Source organism: Mobula birostris, chromosome 24, assembly GCF_030028105.1.
Source record: "Mobula birostris isolate sMobBir1 chromosome 24, sMobBir1.hap1, whole genome shotgun sequence".
Classification (NCBI taxonomy): Eukaryota; Metazoa; Chordata; class Chondrichthyes; order Myliobatiformes; family Myliobatidae; genus Mobula; species Mobula birostris.
In genome coordinates, this window is record NC_092393.1 from 4231184 (window position 1) to 4254183 (window position 23000).

General features: G+C 44.2%; 1 protein-coding gene across 1 annotated transcript in view; it reads left to right on the forward strand.

Annotated features, from left to right (window-relative positions):
• The first annotated feature begins 1250 nt into the window (after positions 1-1250).
• The window catches only part of tmem260 (transmembrane protein 260), a 61332-nt gene continuing 39582 nt past the window's right edge, over positions 1251-23000 (forward strand). Inside the window, exons 1-7 of the mRNA XM_072242057.1 lie at positions 1251-1445; positions 6580-6611; positions 8474-8625; positions 16941-17118; positions 21644-21757; positions 22179-22358; positions 22913-22953. Of these exons, the coding sequence (XP_072098158.1) occupies positions 1253-1445; positions 6580-6611; positions 8474-8625; positions 16941-17118; positions 21644-21757; positions 22179-22358; positions 22913-22953 (890 nt within the window). The 5' untranslated portion in view covers positions 1251-1252. The remainder of the gene's footprint in view (positions 1446-6579; positions 6612-8473; positions 8626-16940; positions 17119-21643; positions 21758-22178; positions 22359-22912; positions 22954-23000) is intronic.

Consider the following 23000-nt stretch of genomic DNA (forward strand, 5'->3'; position numbering starts at 1 on the left):
AATTTGCAATTAAACACAAGATACCAAATCTCTGCGGATGTGTGGTGGAGAGCATTCTGACTGATACGGAGGCTCCAATACACACGATCAAAAGAGGCTGCGGAGGTTTGTCGACTCGGTCAGCTCGATCATGAGTGCAACCCTCCCCACCATCGGGGACACCTTCAGGAGGCAGAGCTTCCAGAAGACAGTCTCCATCATTAAGGACTCTCACCACGTGGGACATGATCTACCATCAGGGTTTTGAAGACCTACACTCAGTGTTTCTTCTCCTCTGCCCTCAGCTTTCTGCACAGATTCAGAGTCCAATTCGTTTTTCACATGTACCCTGCCCCAACCCTGATGTGTTGTTTGCTTTAACCAACACACCTAAGTGTGTGTGGCGGGCAGTTTGCGAGGGTTACCACACATTCAGGTGCCAACAGAGTATGCTCACCTTGCTGGCAGAACAGAGAACACAACATATCAAGTGATAAAACGACAATAACAAAACAAGCCCTGCTCCCTACCCCCCCAACTCGTTTGAATATGGGGTTAATGTCGGAAGGTCATTCACAGTGGCGAAGGGCTGAATGGACACCTGCTCTTGTTCTTTGCGTTGATTTGGTTTCTCTCCAAAGCTTGACTTGCCGACCCTGAGACCTGGAAGCACTGGAACACCGGGCAGTATTCACCGCTGTCCTCAACCCTATACCTCCCCCTTACCATCTACTATCAACTCTAACCCTCCACCTGCCCTAACCTCAAACCTAATCCTAAAATCCAAGGGGACACACACCCACACTGACCCCAGGCACACCCCAATTAACCCTGGCCACACTCCCACAAACTTGCAGCCACTACACTATCCTATCCGCCAGAGCCCCACAGACCTCACCACACAAAATTCCACACCCATATGTTTCCCAACCCAACATATACCTCCGCCAGCCCTGCCCTCAAACCTAATCCTAAAGTGCAAGGGATCACACAGCCACAATGACCCCAGGCACACCCCGATTAACCCTGGCCACACCCCCTCAAACCCGATGACTTGTGTAAGGAGAGCAAGGTCCAAGAAAGGCAAGTGTTAATGAAGGCGTGGGCCTGATCAAAGTGGCAGGGTTGCGTGACACTGAATCTCGAGTGACGAGATGAAGAATCACGGGGGGATTATACTCTCCAGCCGACACTAACCCGGACTCTCGCCCACTGTCACCGCCAGGCGGGAAGTGCCCTCCCCTTTAAAGGATTTCCTGCCGACACTCCCAGAATGCTGTGCAGGGCGGAGGCCGGCCTGGCGGGACTTGGCTCAGTGATGGGCTTCCCTGGAAACGGGAGGCCGGAGGGTTCTTCCCTTCCCTCCCGGCACTGGCTGCCATCGGGTCCCGCCGCGCTGCTCTTCGTCTTCGTGGCCTCTGTTTACCTGCAAACACTGCACCGTGCGGTGCCGGGCGGTGACTCCGGTCAGTGTCGGTGGGGCTGAGGGAGGGTAGCGTCGGGGAGAGGGAGAAGGGTGGGGATGGAGGGTGAGGGGGAGAGGGGTACTGGGTGGGGATGGAGGGTGAGAGTGAGGGGTGTGGTGGGTGGGGAGGGAGGGTGAAGGTGAGGGGGAGAGGGGTAGTGGGTGGGGAGGGAGGGTGAAGGGGAGGAGTGTGGTGGGTGGGGACAGAGGGTGATGGTGAGGGGAAGGGGTGTGGTGGTGGGGACAGAGGGTGATGGTGAGGGGAAGGGGTGTGGTGGTGGGGATGGAGGATGAGGGTGTGGTGGTGGGGATAGAGGATGAGGGTGAGGTGGAGGGGTGTAGTGGTGGGAGGGAGAAGAAAGGGATTCAGATGCAGGGAGGGTGAGTTTAAGGGAACTGGGAGGGTTTGTTGGAAGGGTACTGTGATAGATTTGTTGAGGGTGTTGTGGGGATCAGTGTTGGGTAGGTAGTTGTATAAAATAGAACTGAGAGAACTGATGTACTGTACTGTAGTGAATCGAAGGTAAGTAGGTGGATTGAGAATTTATGAGGTGGAAACAATGAGCATATAAAGAGTTTGATATGGTTTATTGTTGTCTCCTGCACTAGGGTACAATGGTAAACTTGGTTTTGCAAGTCGTTCAGGCTGATCATTTCAGAAATATGTTCTTTGAGGCAGTTCAAGGGAAAAGCAGTAAGAATGCCGAATCTGGTGTTACAACAGTGGAGAGTGCTGAAGGATTGGACAAGAAGCTGGCAGATGGAGTATGATGGAGAAGAAGAAATTAAGAATGAAAAAGTAAATTACGACTGAAATATAGTGAGAGTACAACATGTGATACCTAGGTATCTGAAGGATATAGTGCGTGAAGTATTGTGTAATGTATGTACATGAGGAAATTGTGAAGGGTGATGGATGGAATGGAGTGTGTGACCGTTGCTGGAGCAGACTTGGAGGTAATTTGATGCTGCAGAGGCGAGGCAGAGTTGAGACAAAGCCCAAGCTTAAGGGTGACGTTTGATCTATCTGAGCACCAAGCCGAATTGGAAGGGTTCAGTTCAAGTTGAAATGGGACAGCAGGGTTCAGGCCCAAGAGCATATCGAAGTGGCAGGGTCTGGGTCTGAGAGTGAGAAACGGCCAACGTTTGAATGATTTGAGCGACAGGCAGGCCAGATTGAGAAGGTCAGGGTGTCGGGGCCAGAGGTGAGGGACAGGCCAGTTCAGGTCGCTACCCCACAAGGTTTTATTGTCTCTGAGCTCAACTGAGGTTGTGGCCTGTAATTAAGGGATTCGAATGGTCTGTGGACTCACTTTCATGAACTTCAGTTCTGAATGCTATTCATTTACCTTTACTGTGTGCAGTTTTTTTCTCTCTGCACACTGGGTATTTGCCTTCTTTTGTTTCAGTGGGATCTATTGGGGTTCTTAATTTGTGGCTGCCTGTAAGGACATGAATCTCAAGGTTCTATAAAGTATACATACAAATTACCTCCAAGTCTGCTCCAGCAACGGCCACACATTCCATCCATCACCCTTATCAATTTCCTCATGTACCTACATTATACAATACTTCCGGCACTATGTCCTTCAGATACCTAGGTATCACATGTTGTAGTCTCACAAAATTTACTTTTTCATTCCTAATTTCTTCTTCTCCATCATACTCCATCTGCCAGCTTCTTGTGCAATCCTTCGGCACTCTCCACTGTTATAACATGAAATTGATAATATTGTATTGACTTTATTTCTTACATCTTTCACATACATGAAGAGTAAAATCTTTACTTTACATCTCCATCTGAATGTGCAAATTATAGTAATTTGTTTTAAATAGTATGTCCAGAAAGATATATAACAGAACAGACAATATAGCTTAGAAATACTATTGTGTCAGCATGAATTAATCAGTCTGATAGCCTGATGGAAGAAGCTGTCCCGGAACCTGTTGATCCTGGCTTTTATCATTTGGTACCGTTTCCTGGATGGTAGCAGCTGGAACAGTTTGTGGTTGGGGTGATACAGGTCCCCAATGATCCTTCGGGCCCTTTTTACACACCTGTCGCTGCATATGTCCTAGATAGTAGGAAGTTCATATCCACAGATGGACTGGGCTGCCCACACCACTCTCTGCAGAGTCCTGTGACTGAAGGAAGTACAGTTCCCGTACCAGGCAGTGATACGGCCAGTCAGGATGCTGGCCATTGTGCCCCTGCAGAAAGTCCTCAGGATGTGAGGACTCTTGCTGAACTACTTCAAGCATCTGAGGTGCTTTTTACACCACACAGCCGGTATGTACAGACTACGTGAGATCCTCGGTCATGTGTATGCTGAGGAACTTAAAGCTGTTCACCCTCTCAGCCTCAAGTCCATTCATGTCAATAGGGGTGAGCCTATTTCTGTTCCTCCTGTAGTCCACAACCAGCTCCTTTGTTTTGTACTTGGAACTTTGAATATGCCCTTTATTGTAAAGGCAATGGAGTGTAAGGTAAGGAAATTTTAACCTGAATGGAAGAGCTGTTGAGATGGTACCTTGAGTACTGGGCGCAGGTTTGACCTTTGTTTGAAGGACGGATGTATTTGCAAAGATGAAGGTTCACCCGGCTGATGTAATGTTGATGTAAGGAAATGAATCAAGCAAACATTCTAGTGAATATGAAGTAATCTTGCGGGGTGGGGGTAGTGTGGGAGTGTGGTATTGAGACAGATGATCAGATTGAATGGACATCCTACTTGTTTGATGATTATATTTATTATATTATGATTTCATTCTCCGAATCAGCTGTTCAGTCCATCCCGTGTATCGATAAGCCTCCAGGTCTTACCAATACGTCTGGCATGTCTTGAGTGAGCAAGGTCCCCGTGAAACATGGAACGCAGCATTATCTCCTTTCCCTCTAATACAGCAATCTTGCCCTTAGGTCCACAGTCTTGTTCTCCAGTAACTGTACATTTGCTAACGAGATGCTGGGTACAGGAACTTCAGCTGCTTTGCATTTCAGTTTGCTTTGGAGTCCTTCCCCTCTCCCTCTCTTCAAGCCATGGCGATGTACCTTCATCTACTTAAAGGTGTCGTACCTGCATACTTGAGAGTTAAGTCCACTGAGTCCTTGAGAAAATCATGAAATTACTAGTTCATTAAGATTGTTCAAAAATACGTTGTTTAAAGGGAAATTACAGGCACAGATTGCAGTGTTTCAGAAGAGCTATATTTAAAAGTTTTATAAGCAGCTTGCAACTCGTTGCCATGATTCACTGGCACCATCTTAATAGAAAACATAGAAAATAGGTGCAGGAGTAGGCCATTCGGCCCTTTGAGCCTGCACCGCCATTCAATATGATCATGGCTGATCATCCAACTCAGAACCCTGTACCAGCCTTCCCTCCATACCCCCTGATCCCTTTAGCCACAGGGGCCATATCTAACTCCCTCTTAAGTATAGCCAATGAACGGGCCTCAACTGTTTCCTGTGGCAGAGAATTCCACAGATTCACCACTCTCTGTGTGAAGAATTTTTTCCTAATCTCGGTCCTAAAAGGCTTCCCCTTTATCCTCAAACTGTGACCCCTCGTTCTGGACTTCCCCAACATCGGGAACAATCTTCCTGCATCTAGCCTGTCCAATCCCTTTAAATAAGATCCCCCCCAGTCTTCTGAATTCCAACGAGTATAAGCCGAGTCAATCCAGTCTTTCCTCACATGAAAGTCCTGCCATCCCAGAAATCGATCTGGTGAACCTTCTTTGTACTCCCTCAATGGCAAGAATGTCTTTCCTCAGATTAGGGGACCAAAACTGCACACAGTACTCCAGGTGTGGTCTCACCAAGGCCTTGTACAACTGCAGTAGTACCTCCCTGCTCCTGTACTTGAATCCTCTTGCTATGAATGCCAGCATACCATTTGCCTTTTTCACCGCCTGCTGTACCTGCATGCCCACTTTCAATGACTGGTGTATAATGACACCCAGGTCTCGCTGCACCTCCCCTTTTCCTAATGGGCCACCATTCAGATAATAATCTGTTTTCCTGTTTTTGCCACCAAAGTGGATAACCTCACATTTATCCACATTAAATTGCATCTGCCATGAATTTGCCCACTCACCTTACCTATCCAAGTCACCCTGCATCCTCTTAGCATCCTCCTCACAGCTAACACTGCCGCCCAGCTTCGTGTCATCCGCAAACTTGGAGATGCTGCATTTAATTCCCTCATCTAAGTCATTAATATATATTGTAAACAACTGGGGTCCCAGCACTGAGCCTTGTGGTACCCCACTAGTCACTGCCTGCCATTCTGAAAAGGTCCCATTTATTCCCACTCTTTGCTTCCTGTCTGCCAACCAATTCTCTATCCACATCAATACCTTACCTCCATTACCGTGTGCTTTAAGTTTGCACACTAATCTCCTGTGTGAGACCTTGTCAAAAGCCTTTTGAAAATCCAAATATACCACATCCACTGGTTCTCCCCTATCCACTCTACTAGTTACATCCTCAAAAAATTCTATGAGATTCGTCAGACATTTCTCCCTGTGACTGTGGGTTTCTGTTTTTTTCCATTTCCAAAGGGTGTGTGGGTTGGTAAGTTAATTGGTCACTTTCCCCCAGTGTAGGTGGGTGATAGAATCTGCAGGTTGGAAGGGGGGAGAGGGAATAATGTAGGATTAGTATAGAATTAATATAAATAGGTATTTGATGGTCAGTACAATCTTGGTGGGCTGAAAGAGCTGTTACTGTGCTCTATCCAAGGCAGAGATAACCAAGCTTTTAATATACAAGGGTGTTGAGGGTGAGAGAGAGCTGGAAAGTGATATTGAGGCCAAGATCAACAAACGAGGGAGCAGGCTTGAGGGGCACATTGGTCTACCATTGTCCTTGTTTATTACATTTGTACAAAGATGGGAGCTGAGTTAGTTGAGGGGATGAGGGAGGCTTCAGGACTGAAAGGAATGAGAAATGAACGGAGGATGGTGGCAGGGTAAGGGGGAGGGCTGAAGATTTGTGCATATAGTAATGGGAATTGATTAGAGGTAATGGCAGGGGTCCAGAGGTTGAGGGGTAACCTCTTTGGATGTTGGTTAGGGAAGAGTCTCTTTCTTGTTCCACTTTGTCAATAATTTTGTCATTTTTTTTATAGGTGAGTTGTTGACGGCTGCCTGTGAACTGGGGGTGAGTGGCTGCCTGTCTTACACTTGTGGATTGAGCTGGGGAGAGGCTGGACCATTTATTCACTTTGCTGGAGATTGTTGGCGTGGGCTGGATGGGGTGTTTTCGGGTAATGAATCAACGGTAGATGTGGCTTTTCAGAAAAACAACAAGCAACAAGTAGCCTCTGGCAGCGATGGACAACCTGGTAGCTAGGCTTTTGGCGGGGGTGTGTTTTGGGCATTGGTCAGTCTTGTGGTAATCAAGATTGGGGTGTTGGTGGGGGTGCAAGCAAGTGGGTGGGCAGAGACTGGCCTGGGTCAGTGGTCAGAACAGAGGCTGGGTGGTGGGGACAGTGGATATTGAGTTGGTGTTGAAGAGTCTAGTTATAATGAAAATCTGACTGGAGATTGTGTACAAAATAACTTGTGGATTTATTGGAAGGGTAACAGTGTTACGTATGTGAAGCATTACTGCTTTGGTTTAGGTTAAGTCATGATTTTAAAAAAGCGGACCAGGATTTTATCTGCTGATTATCAAAACTATATAAGAACTAGGAACAGGAGTAGATCATTTGGTCCATTGAATTACTTCCTAGCCATTAAAGTCACGGCAGATCTTGCATCTCCTTATCCATTAATATTCCAGAAATCTGTTGATCTGTTTTGGATGAACTGAATAACTCCAGAGCTCCCTCAATATTCACTACCTTCTGGGGGATGAAATTGCTTCTCAGCTCAGCCCTGTATGGCCAAGCCTCTGGTCATACAAATGTTTGGATTCTCAACCCTGGTTCTAGGCATCCAAATATCCTCCCTGTATTTGGCCTGTTGAGCTCAGTAAGTGTATTCAAGTTTCACTGAAACATCCTTTCATTCCCCTAAACCAGGGTTCCCAGTTTTTTTTATATGTGCCCTGGACCCGTATCATGAACCGAGACTTTCACTGACCCCAGACTGGGAACCTCAGCTCTAAACTTTAAAGATTAGACAGACTTGATCTTTGTTTCTTTACAACAGGGAAAGAAGCCGCTCAGTTCATCTGCACCCACTCACTAAACAATTCTATTACCTTGTAACCTTGTCTTTCACATATGCCTGCCAACATTCCATTCTCCCATCAACTGTATGGTGCAACTGTAATGAAAATCAATTTCCCCCTGGGATCAATAAATTATGACTATGACTATAGTCAGTCTTGTGAATGTTTTGCTGCATTTCCTTTATGGCAAGTATCTCCTTCTAGTTCCTTGGGTAAGGAAACTAAAATTGCACAAGGTAGTCCAAATGCAGCCTCACAAAGACCCAAAGTAATGACAGTAAGATTTAAATCCTCATATAGCAAGGAACAAATGTAGCGTGCAACTTTGGCACAGGTCACTGCAGCTGTAGGTAGGTTTTCGGTGATTTGTGTACTGGGATATGTGGGTCCCTTTGGATGTCAATACTGAGGGACTTGGAACATTGATTTCAGCGACTGGGGAATGGTAGAATGGAAAATGTAAGGAAATCATATTAGTGGACTGTATAGTGTGGCAAGTTTGTGCAAGGGCCAATGAGCCCATTTGTTGGAGCTGTAAGAACAGGAGAGGCAGGAAGGGGAAGAAGCAGTTCCATCCCAGTGGGGAGTAGTGTTTCTCCGCACTAACTGAAGACAGTTGGGCAGGGGGGTTATGTTATGTTGGGGTGTGCGTGAGCTGTAGTCAATTGTACTTGACGTCATGTATTAGTGCTCCATTTTTGTGCATCCCATAATTTGCCAGATTGCCTTTCTGTTGATCAGTGCCATATCTACTGCTGAGAGAGAGGTAGGCTGGGAACATGCAGTCTCCTACATTATGAATACTGCAAGTGGTTTCACATCCTCCTGTCTTCCCTTTGTTGCAGGTAGCACATCCTCCTGGGTATCCATTGTTCACTCTTCTGGCAAGGCTAGCTATGACCATTCTCCCAGTGGGCTCTCCTGCTTTCAGAGTTAATGTATTGAATGCAATACTGGGGGCAGCTACAGCACCTTTGCTCTTTGAGACAGTTAGCAGGTGAGTCCAGGCAGGAACCAGGGGATCTGTGGATGTTTTGTCGGGGCCATCAATGCCACTCTCTGATGACTACTGTGAGTGACAAAGCAACAAGAATGTTCCATTGCATTCTTTGAACCTAGTTCACCATTCAATTAGAACATGGACAATCTGCATCTTAATTCTCTTTAACTCTGTAAAACTTACTGTCATATGTAATATTGGAGTGTTGCACAATTAAAAACAATTTTTCTGGAAAACTTGAGTTATTGATGGCTTTAATTATACTTCTAAACCGTAAATGAATAGCAATATTTTTGTAGTCTGAATAAAAGCTTTAATTACACAATTTACAAACAAAGTGCAATCATAAATCACTCACTCTTTGGAAAGCTGTTCTGAAAAATTGTTATGACTTTACTGTGAATAGTTTCATTCTAATTTTAATGTCAAATTTTGGCATCGTCTGTATATTATTCAGACTCCATTATCAAAGAAAATAATTTCTCTCTGCTCAATCAAATCTTTTTAATAGTCTTAAACACCATAATAGGATCAGCGTTAATCTTGTAAAGAAAAGGGATTGCAAGCCCGGTCCAGGGGACCTGTCTTCATCATTTAACACTTTTAGAACTATTTAATTGTTAATTTGTTCCAATGACACTTGGGATGATGTGCCATACTGAAGGTACAAAATATTTTGGTCAGTGTATTCTTCCTTAGGTGCAGTGTCCAGACTCAACACATGGGTTTTAAAACAACTTCAGCATCATTCTTTTTGCAATCCAATCTTCTTAAAATGGAGGCCATAGTTCATTTAGATTTTCAAATTGCTCTTGGTACCTGTACACTGGTCTTGTGCTTTTTTTTTTGTTTAGGGATTTGGGTCTTGAAATATGTGCATTCTTTTTGGTACTTTACCTTTTATAGGCCTTGGATCACTTTGATTGGAGACAAAGGGGAAAGGGAAAAACTGCTTACTGCATTTCTGGTATAGCTGCAATGACGTGTCTAGTTCCTTTGGGGGTTGCAGAAGACGAAATTACACAGGGTATTTACTTAGAAGAACACCGGAAAGGTTTTCTCATTACTTGATGCAGGGCTTTGATTCCTCCCACAAATGGTGCCCTTGACCAACCCACAGTTCCTGAGTAGATTATTTGTTGCTCCAGTTTCCAGGCTCTCATTTATCGGGTTATCTCATTATTTGATTTCTACAACATTTTTGGTTATACTTCATACTTCAAGTAACTGCAGTTTGCTTTTCAGCCATAGTAACAACAGTCAGAGTAGGTCAGAAGCTGTGATCTGCAGCAAGTGACTCAGGCATGTTGTCATGGAATACCCTTTACTTTCCTAGTTGAGTGCAGTGCACCATACATATTTCCTCCCTATATCATTAGTATACTGTGGCTGCAATGTATACAATCTATAAAATGCATTGCAGGTATTTGCATACCCTAACAATATTTTGTCAAACCTGCATTCTCTATCTAGCACAATGGGCAGCTGAGGAGGGAGCAATCACCAGTTCTGCTCTGATTGACACCTTGGAAATGTACTGACATCTCTTCATTGTAATTGGGCATACATCCAAGTAAACTAATTGAAGATCATGAAGAATTAACTGAAAACCATAAAACTAAACCCAGGATATTTTAATAAAGCAAAGATGACCAAAAGATAAAAGGAGAAAACCTGGAACATGAAGCTGACAATGCATACAAGACAGATTTCAAGAGGTCCTGAGGATATTAATAAAATGAAGAAGCTATGAAAGGGAATGGTAATGTAGTAGAAAACAGGACCGTGCTGTACCAAGGTGTAGGGAGAGCAGCAGAACAAAAATAGAATTTTGCAAATGTGGAGACTAAAAATAAGTAAAGTCTATAGTTATGTTTTTATAGGAAGCAAAAATAGGAATAAAAAAGAGAGATAAGTGGAACTAGAGAGCCAGAACAGTTAGTGGAGAGGTTGTACAGAGGGATGTTGGTTAGACCTCAGACAAAGTCAGGAACCAAAAGGCTGAGCATGGTGTGACTAATGTCTTGAGCTCCAAATATTTCAATGCAAGAAACATCTTAGGAAAGGCAGATGAGCTCAGCATAGAGCAACACCTGGAATTATGATATTGTGGCCATTAGTAAGACATAGTTGCAGGAGGGGCAGGACTGGCAGCTTAATATTCCAGAGGTTCGTTGTTTTAGACACAACAGAGTGGGGGGAATTAAAGGAGAAGGGCTGGTGTTACTAGTCAGGGAAATGTCATGACACTGCTAGATCAGAACAGACTGGAGAACTCGTCTAGTGAGAAATTATGGGTGGAACTGAGTAATACAAAAGGTATGACCATGTTAATGGGGCTATATTACAGACCAGCCAATAGTCTGAGGGATTCAGAGGAACAAATCTGTAGAGAGATTGCAGACTGTTGCAAAAAGTAAGATTGTTATAGTAGGTGATTTTAACTTTCCGCGTATTGACTGGGACTCCCATACTGTAAAAGGACTAGATGAGATAGTTTGTCAAATATGTTCAGGAAAGTTTTCTTAATCAGATAGATTGATAGATTTTTGGATTATACTTCATACTTCCTGTCAGTCTTACAGAGTCGTAGAGAAGTACAGCACAAGCAGGCCCTTCAACCCTTCTAGTCCATGCAGAAACATTTAAATTTCCTAGTCCCATTGACCTGCACTGGGACTACACTCCTCTACACCCCTACCATCCATGTACCTATCCGAACTCCTCTTAAACATCGAAATTGAGCTGTCTTCTACACCTTGAATCTTGGTATCATCAGCAAATTTTCTCATCCATTTAACCACATTATCATCCAGATTGTTGATATAGATGACAAAAAACAATGGACCCAGCACCAAATCCTGCGGCACACCACTAGTCACAGGACTCCAATCGGAGAGGCAACCATCTGCTACCGCTCTCTGGCTTCTCCCACAAAGCCAATGTCACATACAATTTACTACCTCATCCTGAATGCCAAGCGATTGAACCTGCTTGACCAACCTCCCATGTAGCACTTTGTCAAATGCCTTACTGAAGTCCATGTAGACAATCTCCACTGCCTTGCCTTCATCATCTTTCTGCTAACTTCCTCGAAAATCTGCAAGATTGGTTAGACATGACCTACCGTGCACAAAGCGATGCTGGCTATCCTTAATCAGTCTATGTCTATCCAAATACTTGTATATCCAGACCCTTAGAATACCTTCCAATAACCTTCCCACTACTGATGTCAGACTCAATGACCTATAATTTCCTGGTCTATTTTTAGAGACTTCCCCGAAAAGCGGAATAACATGGGCTATCCTCCAATCCTCTGGTACCTTACCTGTCGCTAAGGATGATTTAAAAATCTCTGATAAGGTCCTGGCAATTTCTGTACTTGCCTCCTGCAGAGTCCAGAGCATAATCCAAAAATCTATCAAAAGCATGTTAATTGAGAAGAGGAGAGGTGGGACAAAGAGGAAGGGCGTGCAACTGAACTGCTAAATGAATACTCAAGTTTCTAAATAAAGATGTAATTGATACATTGAATGGACTAAAGCAGGTTGAAGAAACATCAGGTTTAAATGTATAAATCTTTCTATCCAAAGGGGATATCTCCCAGGTTTTTGGGAAAAATAAGGGTGGAAATTCCAGAGGTAATGTCCACAGTCTTCCTTCCAGGTATATATATTCATGGATGATGCCTAAAGAACTGGAAATGCAAGACCTTTATTTAGCAAAGAATATGTGAAGTGATTATCAGAGGCAGGTTAAATCACAGTGTTCAAAAAGCCACTGATAAGTAGCTGAAAGGAAAACTACTGTGCGAGAATGGAGGAAATGGGACTGGATTAATTACTCTTGCATGGACTTGATTGGAAAAATGATTTTCCTTATAATCTTCATTGATTCCAAGTGAAAGGGAGAACACAACTACAACTGTGAAGATCCCTGCTGCACCTGATGACCCTGTGATCTCTGTCTCAGAGGCCGATGTTAGACTGTCTTTAAAGCAAGTAAACCCTCGCAAGGCAGAAGGTCCCGATGGAGTACCTGGTAAGGCTCTGAAAACCTGTGCCAACCAACTAGCGAGAGTATTCAAGGACATTTTCAACCTTTTTCTGCTACGGACAAAAGTTTCCACTTGCTTCAAAAAGGCAACAATTATATCAGTGCCGAAGAAGAATAATGTGGGCTGCCTTAATGACTGTCTACACTCATATCTACAGTGATGAAATGCTTTGAGAGGTTGGTTATAACTAGACTGAACTCCTGCCTCAGCAAGGACCTGGACCCATTGCAATTTGCCCATCACCACAACAGGTCAACAGCAGACGCAATCTCAGTGGCTCTCCACACAGCTTTAGACCACCTGGACAACACAAACACCTATGTCAGGATGCTGTTCATTGACTATAACTTAGCATTTAATACCATCATTCCCACAATCCAGACTGAGAAGTTGCAGAATCTGGGCCTCTGTACCTCCCTCTACAATTGGATCCTCGACTTCCTAACTGGAAGACCACAATCTGTGCGGATTGGTGATAACATATCCTCCTCACAGACAATCAACACTGGCGCACCTCAGGGGTGTGTACTTAACCCACTGCTCTACTCTCTATATACACATGACTGTGTATAGCTCAAATACCATCTATAAATTTTCTGATGATACAACCATTGTTGGTAGAATCTCAGATGGTGATGAGAGGGTGTACAGGAGTGAGATATGCCAACCAATGGAATGGTGCTGCAGCAACAGCCTGGCACTCAACATCAATGAGATGAAAGAGCAGATTGTGGAGTTCAGGAAGGGTGAGACGAAGGAACACATACCAATCTTCATAGAGGAATCAGAAGTGGAGAGAGTGAGCAGCTTTAAGTTCCTTGTGTCAAGATCTCTAAGGATCTAACCTGGTCCCAACGTATCAATGTAGTCATAAAGAAGGCAAGACAGCAGCTATACTTCATTAGGGGTTTGAAGAGATTTGGCATATCAACAAATACACTCATAAACTTCTATAGTTGTACCATGGAGAGCATTCTGACAGGCTGCATCACTGTCTGGTATGGAGGGGCTACTGCACAGGACCGAAAGAAGCTGCAGTGGATTGTAAATCCAGTCAGCTTCATCTTGGGCATTAACCTACAAAGTACCCAGGACACCTTTAGGGAGCGGTGTCTCAGAAAGGCAACATCCATTATTAAGGACCTCCAGCACCCAGGGTATACCCTTTTCTCACTGCTACCATTAGGTAGGAGGTACAGAGCCTGAAGGCACAGACTCAGCGATTCAGGAACAGTGTCTTCCCCTCTGCCATCCGATTCCTAAATGGACATTGAAGCCTTGGACACTACCTCACTTTTTTAAATATACAGTATTTCTGTTTTTGCACATTTTTAAAAAATCTATTCAATATACATAATTGATTTACTTGTTTATTATTATGTTTTATTTTATTTATTTTTTTTCTCTCTCTGCTAGATTATGTATTGCATTGAACTGCTTCTGCTAAGTTAACAAATCTCACATCACATGCCAGTGATAATAAACCTGATTCTGAAGTGTTCATATAGTGTCCATGGAGCTGTAGCCATGAATACTCAGGAATATGATGTATTAACAATAACTGAAATACTTTTCAAAAATGAATAGGTATACAATCTTTATTTCTGGAAATGCGTTTAAAAAAACTACAGGAAAAGGGAAAGGGGGTACTGGTTAAGATAGTATACTCTTGGAGAAGATGATATCCATGTGAGATCAAGGAAGGATCCTGTGGATATTCTACAGACCAATAAATTGTGATGGGGAGATAGAGAGCAACTTGCAGTGATATTAGAGAACTTTTATCATTTGTTTTTGGGATGGGAGAACAGGTGGCAAGATGAACATTTGTTGTCTGTCACTTGAAAAAGTAATGGTGAATCTTCTTGGAAATTTTGGAAAGTTCTTTTGAAAAAATTTTGGAATAAAATGGTAGTTAACTTAAAAGTAAACCTGAATGACTTTATTTCTCTAAGTGCTTAAAAAGTTTGCACCAACTATGATGAAAATCTAACAAATGCCATCTACCTGCACATGGTCTGTATACCTTTATTCCATGCCTGTTCATGTGTCTGTGTAAATACGTCTTAAACATTACTATTATATCTGCTTTTGCCACTTCTCTTGACAGTGTATTCCAGGCATGCTGTGTGGAAAAAGAGCTTGCTTCACACATCTCATTTAAACTGATTAAAATCTATGTCCTGTAGTATTTAACAATTCCATACTGTAAATAAGACTGACTTTCTATCCTATCTATGTCTCTCATAATTTTAAATATTTCTATCAGGTCGCCCTTAATTCCCCCCCCCCCCCAGTGCTCCAGAGAAAACTACTGACATTTGTCCAACCTCTCCTCATGACTAATATGTTTCAATCCAGGCAACATCTTGGTAAACTCTTCTAGACTTTTCCAGTGCCTCCACCCCCTTCCTATGTTGTGATGACCAGAACTGCACAGAACACTCTAAGTGCTTTGAATGAGTCACCTGGGTTGCCAAGGGAAGTTAGTCTGGAACATTTAGACATTCATAGTTTCCAATGCTCCCTCAATACATGGAAGGTAAAGGATGTGAAAATATCCTTAATCAAAAAGGACGTGCTTGGAAACATCAATTGATTATTTTGCCCTTGAGGCTGGAAATTTTCAGAAGCATTTTATCTTCTAAAAGGCCCTTGGAGAGGTTAGCATTTATAATAGAGTACTGGCATGGATTTGTTAAAAGCAGGTCCTGCTTGACTAACTGAATTGTTGCAGTAAGAAAGCTGATGAAGCAAATGCAATCAGTATTGTTTGCATTGATTTTTAGAGGGTGTTTGATAAAGTCCCACTGGGAACTGGTTAGCAAAATTGAGGTTCTTAGAACGGGGCTCACAGGTGCTTCCCAGCTTACAAAGGTCCAACTTATGTGCAGTCCATACGTATGAATGAGTGTTCAGGAGGATGGATTTATCAGTTGCTGCTGTGTGGGAACTCAAATCACGGCCACATTTCTGACTTGCAAACTCTTTGGGTTATGAACTCTTCACTGGACTCATACAGGTCCTCCCCATAACCTGGAGTGGAGCTGTATTTGATTCATGAAAGATGTGAAGGTCCCAGAAAAAGTGTGGAAGCAATTTATTAGAATGATTCCAACAATGGGAATGTCTGCCTTACAGCAACGTTGGGAGGATATCTGATAGGTGTACAAAATATTGACTGGTTTAAACAGGCTAATTGGCTACTATTTACCGTCACAGATATTCAAGGACAAGAGGGCATGGGTTCAACACGCTGAGTATAAGATACAGAGGAGGTGTGAGGAAAACTTATGCAAAAAGTGATTATGATTTGAAATTAATGTCCTGTAACTTGTGAGAATCAGGACATCTGAAAGCATATTGGAAAGGCAGTTGAAGGAAAATAACAGATGAAAGGTTGAATGGAGAGTTTGAGGGACTGAACTGACCAGATTCTCCTGCACAATGTTGGTATGGTGGGTAAGCTGGTCTCCTGTCCAGCTATGATTCTAGGCAAGATGGGAGATTTAGAGATCGATGTAGCAGAAATAATGATGAAATGGTTTGATGGGTTAAAATATTTTGTACCTCCTATTATGCACAGTAAATGCATTGTGGATATTGCAGCATAAAACAACTCCACAAACTTGGTAGCTTTTACATCCATTGTATTTCCTATGAGATGGAAATAATGTCATACAAGGTGGATGAAGTGTGTCTGGTGTTTTCTCTAAGGGTTGAGAATCATTGGAGCTCTGAGTGCAAATCAGAAGTTGAGATTAGAGATAGATTAGACATTGTCTTCATTCAGTCGTGGACGCAGGCTTGTGATCTATTCCTGCTCCTATTTCCTATGTTCGTATTGATAGATTAGTGGGCAAAAATAAGACAGGTGACAAGGGCAAAACCATTTGCCTGACTTCTTTTTGTCTGCCCCTCCACGTTGCCTTTCACATACTCAACCACTCAATGGCTTTTGCATTCAGGTCTAAGGTCTCTTTCATTTATTTCTCTGTCTTTCTATTCATTTCTCAGAGCACAGCAGGTCAGGGAGACTTGTGTCAGAACAGTGAGCTTTCTGTATTAGGGTAGAGACAGGTCTGTGCCTCATTTGTAGGAGTTACGAGGCATTTAACCTTTCAGTGTAGCATGTGTGAGACTGGGGCTTGTTGGGTGCCTATTATTGGGAAGGGCTGTGGGCTGTATGGGTTTCTCATGCTGGGTATCCTTTGTGCATTGTTTTGTGTTCACATCTCATTCCCATGTGTTTCAGACTGTCAGGATCCAATGCCGGAGGGATTCTCTCTGCAGGTCTCTTTGCCTTTTCCAGACTGGGGTGGCAGTGGTCAGTTACAGCTGAGGTTTTCTCCTTGAACAATTTCTTCATCAGCCTCCTCATGGTGTTAACTGTTAGATTCAGCACAGCAACAACCGCAAGGGAAAGGTCAAAGGTAAAACGTGTACAGACCTGTTTGCTCTAGTGTATGAGACTAAGTATCCTGGCTTTAGACTAGATTACTAACTGTTGATGTAACTGATGTAAAAGGAGATGGTAGTCTGTGAGGTCGCTTTTCAACTTTGTCAAGTTTCAGACGCAGAGCACATCATGATTAATTACTCTTGGCCTGGGAGGGTATCCTGAGCTGCCTTGGCCTTCCTAACACCCATCCTTACACTCCCTGGTCTGTATGCTTGGTAGAATCAGAATCAGGTTTATTAATACAGTCGTATATGACACATTTTTTTTGTTTTATTACAGTGGTACAAAGGTTCATTTATTATCTAAGTATACAGCTCTGAAGTTCTTCTCCGGGTAGGCATGAAACCAAGAAAGAAAATAAAGGCAGCATAATCAGCCCCCACACCCCACCTTCCCGCACAAAAAAGCAAACAAAAACAGACTGGGCACATCAACCCTCAAATCCCCCCTCCCCACACAAAAAAACAAACAAAACAGAGCAGCCACATCAGCCATCAAATCCCCCTCTCGCACAAAAACAAAAGAGAAAGATTGGGTGAAAAACACAGAAAATTGAAAACTATAAGACTGAAAGAAGTCCATAGTCCAAGGCCACATTCAAGGAGCAGAAAATCTGGGCAACCTTCTCTGGGCACAGTGACAGGCTCTTCTCTCTCCACTGGCATAGCAGAGTGATCTTCAGTGATCAAAAGGTGTTCACGTTTCACATTCGCCGTGATGTTTCAATATCCCTTGTCACTTTAATCAGTGAACAACAGAAGCTTTGATCAGTGAAATGGAGTCAAATATTGGCTTGTGCCCCACCCCACACCATGCCTGCCACGAAGTTCATGCACGCTGCCTCTGTTTCCCGGAATTCTCTCGGAGACTACAGAGCACTGAAGCACCCAAACGATCTCCAAGCTTCCGCACAAACAAGAGAAAATCTACAGATGCTGGAGATCCAAGCAACGCACACGTTGCTGGAGGAACTCAGCAGGCCAGACAGTGTCTATGGAAAAAAGTTCGGTCAACGTTTCGGGCTGAGACTCTTCAGAAGGACTGGAGGAAAAAAAGCTGAGGAGTAGATTTAAAACGTGGGGGGGGGGGCGGGTAGAGAAACTCAAGATGATAGGTGAAACCTGAAGAGGGAAAGATGAAGGAAAGAGCTTGGTTGATTAGTGAAAGAGATACAGGTCTGGAGAAGGGGGATTCTGATGGAAAAGGACAGAAGGCCATGGAAGAAAGAAAGGGGGAGGGGAGGAGGAGCACCAGAGGGAGGTGATGGGCGGGCAGGGAGATAAGGTGAGAGAAGGAAAAGGAGGCGGGGGCACTACCAGAGTTCAAGAAATCGATGCTCATGCCATCAGTTTAGAGACTAACCAGACGAAACATAAGGTGTTGTTCCTCCAACCTGAGTGTGGCCTCATCGCAACAGTGGAGGAGGCCCTGGACTGACATGTCGGAATGGGAAGTGGAATTAAAATGGGTGGCCACTGGGACATCCCACTTTTTCTGGTGGACGGAGTGTAGGTGCTTGGCAAAGTGGTCTCCCAGTCTGTGTCTGGTCTCATTGATTTACAGGAGGCCACACTGGGAGCACCGGACACAGTAGGCAACCCAACAGACTCGCGGGTGAAGTGTCGTCTCACCTGGAAGGACTATTTGGGACCCTGAACAGTAGTGAGGGAGGAGGTGTTGGGACAGGTGCAGCACATGTTCCACTTGCAAGGATAAGTGCCAGGAGGGAGTTCAGGGGGGAGGGATGAACGGACAAGAGAGTTACGTAGGGACCGATCTCTGTGGAAAGCAGAAAGTGGGGGGGGGGGAGGGAAAGATGTGCTTGGTGATGGGCCAATTGACGAACGATGGAAGCTTTAATCGGCGAATTGGGATCAAACATCGGCGTGTGTGCCGTCTCGCAGCCTGTCCTCCTTGAGGTACATCCATGCTGCCTCTACCTCCCGGAATCCTCTCGGAAAATGCAGAGCACTGGAACACCCAAATGATCTCCAAACAGCAAATCACTGTCTTTAACATTTACAGAATCACATCCAAAATGAAAAACTAATGTAAAAGACTTAAAAGAAGTGAAATATATGATTTCATGATCTATCTAGACGATGTTGACTGAAGGAGTGTTGTATGCAGGCACCACCTTGACAGTGCAAAGACATAACATTTCTATAAATTACAAAGCAAATACATAGTGCAGACATTTTTAGAAAAGAAATAATGAGGTTGGGTTCGTGGACTGTTCTGAAATGTGATGATGGAGGGGAAGAAGCAGTTTCTGAATCGTTGAGTATGGCTATTAAGGCTCCTGAAATTCTTGCCTGACAGTGGTAACAGGAAGAGGGCATGTCTTGAATGGTGAGGTTCCTTTGTGAGGGATGGCTCCTTCTTGAGGCCCTGTCTCATTAAGATGGCGGCAAGGACTTTGCCTGTGCTGGAGCTGGCTGAACTCTGTGTGGCCTTCTGTGAAGCATTATGGAAGCATTGGAGCTTCCATACCTGACAGTGATGCACTCAGCAACAATGCTCTCCACTGAACGTCTGTAGAAATTTGCAAATTCCTAACAACGTGGAGATGCTAGAGGGCCGTCTTTATGATTGCATCCATCACTTTTTGGGTCCAGGAAGATCCTATGAGATGTCGACACCCAGGAACTTAATGTTGCTCACCCTTTCCACCACTGAACTCTGAATGAGCACTGTTATATGTTCTCCCGACTTCCTTTTTCTGAAGTTCACAATCACTTCCTTGGACTTGCTGATGTTGAGCGTGAGGTTGTTGCTGCGATGCTACTCTACCAGCTGATCTGCTGCAGTCCTCTATGGCTTCAGGTTAGATGGTGGCAAACCTGGATGCAGCAGCCACTCCAGGTCGAATCAAAGATGAATTTGTTAATCCTGTACATCTTCTTTTATGATTGCAAGTCACTGGTGGGTATTAAGAACGTCGAGTACTACAGGACTATCCCATCAGTGGGTTGCTTGATACTGATGAAACTGGACTTACTGCATACTGTTGTGTTGTCGCCTGAACTTGTTGTGTCCCATTGTGCTGTGATTGCTTTGGACATTTTTATTGGGATCACAAGACCCTGTTGGACATTGGGAACATAACATACTGCAAGTCCAGTTCACTGGTTCAATGGCTGTTGGCGGGGAAGCTGTGCTGTCTCGGTTGTGTCAAGGACTATGTCAAAGCCCTGGGTTGCTCGCCTGTTGCAGCCACCCAGGAGAGGCTACTCCAAGGCAATGTGAGAGAGCCTGTGTGGACACACTGGAATTGGTACTGGGTTAGGACCTGACCTCTTCCTTCAGTGCTGTCCTTCAGTGTTAGCTCGTTACTGCCCTCCGGTGTTTCTTTTGTGAAAGAACAAGCTGGACAAGACTGCAGTCATGCCACTCAGAGACTTGGGCTATATTTTTTTTTACTTTGTGGCTGCATGTTTTTCAGAAATTGGAGCCATATGTGCTATTTGTGCTATGTGCTCTGTGCAGCTGGTAACGTGATTTGTACCTTGACCCCAGAGGAACACTGTTTTGTTTGACTGTATTTATGTAAGGTTGAATGACAATTAAACTTGAACTTGAGTGGTGCCACCTGTGAGCCTATAAGTGGCATTTGGACCATGCTTACGACATGGCCATGAGTTACAGAGAGACTAGAGCAGTGGGCTAAGTACGTATCTGTGAGGTGTAAGAAGAAAGCCCTTAACTCCGAGTGGAGTCATCGGGACGCCGTCATGACGGCGTTTTTCTAGCAGGCTTTCTTATTTTTACGAGGTCGAGTTGCTAGCTCGACGCTCAGCCCAGCACGGATGGAAAGTGTGCAAAGGAGCCGGCTGGATTTGAACTTGGGAGCCTTCGCTCCGAAGTCCAGCGCTGATGCCACTACGCCACCAGCCGGCAATCTGTGAGATGTACCTATGTTGATTATCACTGAGGAGGGGATGTTATCACTGATCCTCACTGACTGTGATGGGCCGGGAGCAGCACCAGCCCCACATGCCTGGCAGATCAGACAAAGCAAACGTATATAGCTTGTCATGTGAAATGGAGGCAGTGGTGAAGACTCTCCTCTGACATGCCTAGGAACATGTAACAGACAGGAGACATGATAGAGGAACTGGTCATCTCAGCTTCATTTATTGGCTCCCCATAAAATCTTCTATCATTCAAACATATAACTTGTTTGAACATGTCTTCTTACACAAAAGAAATCCCTTGTTGTCTTTTTAAGACCAGACTTGAAGTATTGTGTACACTGTAAGAAGAATGTGGTTGCACTGGAGAGAGTGCAGAGGAGAGTCACCAGGATGTTGTCTGGATTGGAGAACTTTAGTTATAGTGAGAAACTGGATAGGCTGGGCATGTCTTCAATTACCTAAAAGTATGCCTTACACTTCAAACATGATTGGCATCTCTATCAAATCCTTATCACTGGGAGAGTCTTTGGGCATTTGTTAAGGCAACATGACTGTAATAAGTGTGTTTTCTGTTTACAGATTTCTCTACTGGGTGCATTCTGCTGTGGCCTGAGTCTCTGTAATCAGCACACAATTATTCTGTACGTGATGTGTATTGTTCCATGGGTGTTGCTTCGATTATTCAGAGAAAAGGTAGAATATTACTCACAGATGCCTTTTGCATCTCCCAACCTCTGCCAATGACATCTCTATTCTCTTCTCTTCCCCACTCTCCCTTCTACGTTCTTCACCTTTAACTTCCCTCCCTCTCCCTGCTACGTTCTTCACGTTTAACTTTTCCTCTCTCTTACCTTACACTTTCCTCTTCTACTCTGTCCCCCACCTTCTACGGCTGCTCTTGATCTTGTACTCTCTGCCCTGGCCATTCTCCATTCTCTTCTGTTTGATTGCAACGTCGCTGCTATCTCTGTGTTTCTGTCCCCCTCAACCCTCCCTTCCCTTCCCCCATCCTCCCCCCTCCACTCCTATCTCAGTGTTGTGTTTAGCTGTGTTATGTTTGTATTATCCTGACTGTGGAATAGCTAAGTCAACATTTCTGTTCCATTCACATCAGGAGTTGTCCATGTGTGCTGTCCAGTGGTTGGGCATGAGTTTTGGAGCTGGCCTGCTGCCTTACCTGTATCTGCCCATCTCATCTTACCTCAATCAGGCACGCTGGAGCTGGGGAGACCAAACCACCTTGAGAGGCTTCAGCACCCACCTGCTGCGGGAGGAGTATGGCACCTTCAATCTGGTACAGTCTATCCTCTAAGTGCCTCTCTGGGCTTTAGGAGCTGCGGCGTTATAGACCCAAATTAGAAGATCAGGGCTGTACACCTATACATGGGTTTGGCAAGTGTTAGTAACTTAAGGAAAAATAGTGAATTCCCTCCAGTATTGATCAAACCAAAATTTGCTTGTTGGTAATCCAGTGACAATATTCCAGTGCTAGTATTTTCCTCAATCCTGCTAGTCCACAGACGAACTGTGGTACACAATGTCCTTCATGCCAATGTCCATTAGCAATGTGATAACGTTTTTGAATTGGATACATCTTTTAAATTCACTCATTTGCTCCTCAGATGCACAGTCCCAGCATTTCACTCACCATCATTTCCACATTCCCCACATTCCCCACACCGGCTTGCAGAAACTTTTCAGTCAGTGCCTCAACTTCCTTTGAACTTTCAAGATCCCCCATAATTGATCAATGGATTTCTTGCTTCTGGGGAATCTATACAGGTGGAGTTCTTTAAAATCAGAAAGGTTAATGAAAATGTTTCCTGATTGAACTTCATTTGTTTCTAGGCCAAATATGAGGCGAGTTCAGGACTTCTGCATGTCTGGAGGTGAGTGGAGGGTGATGTTTCTACATTTGCTCAGTCTGTGTCCTCGG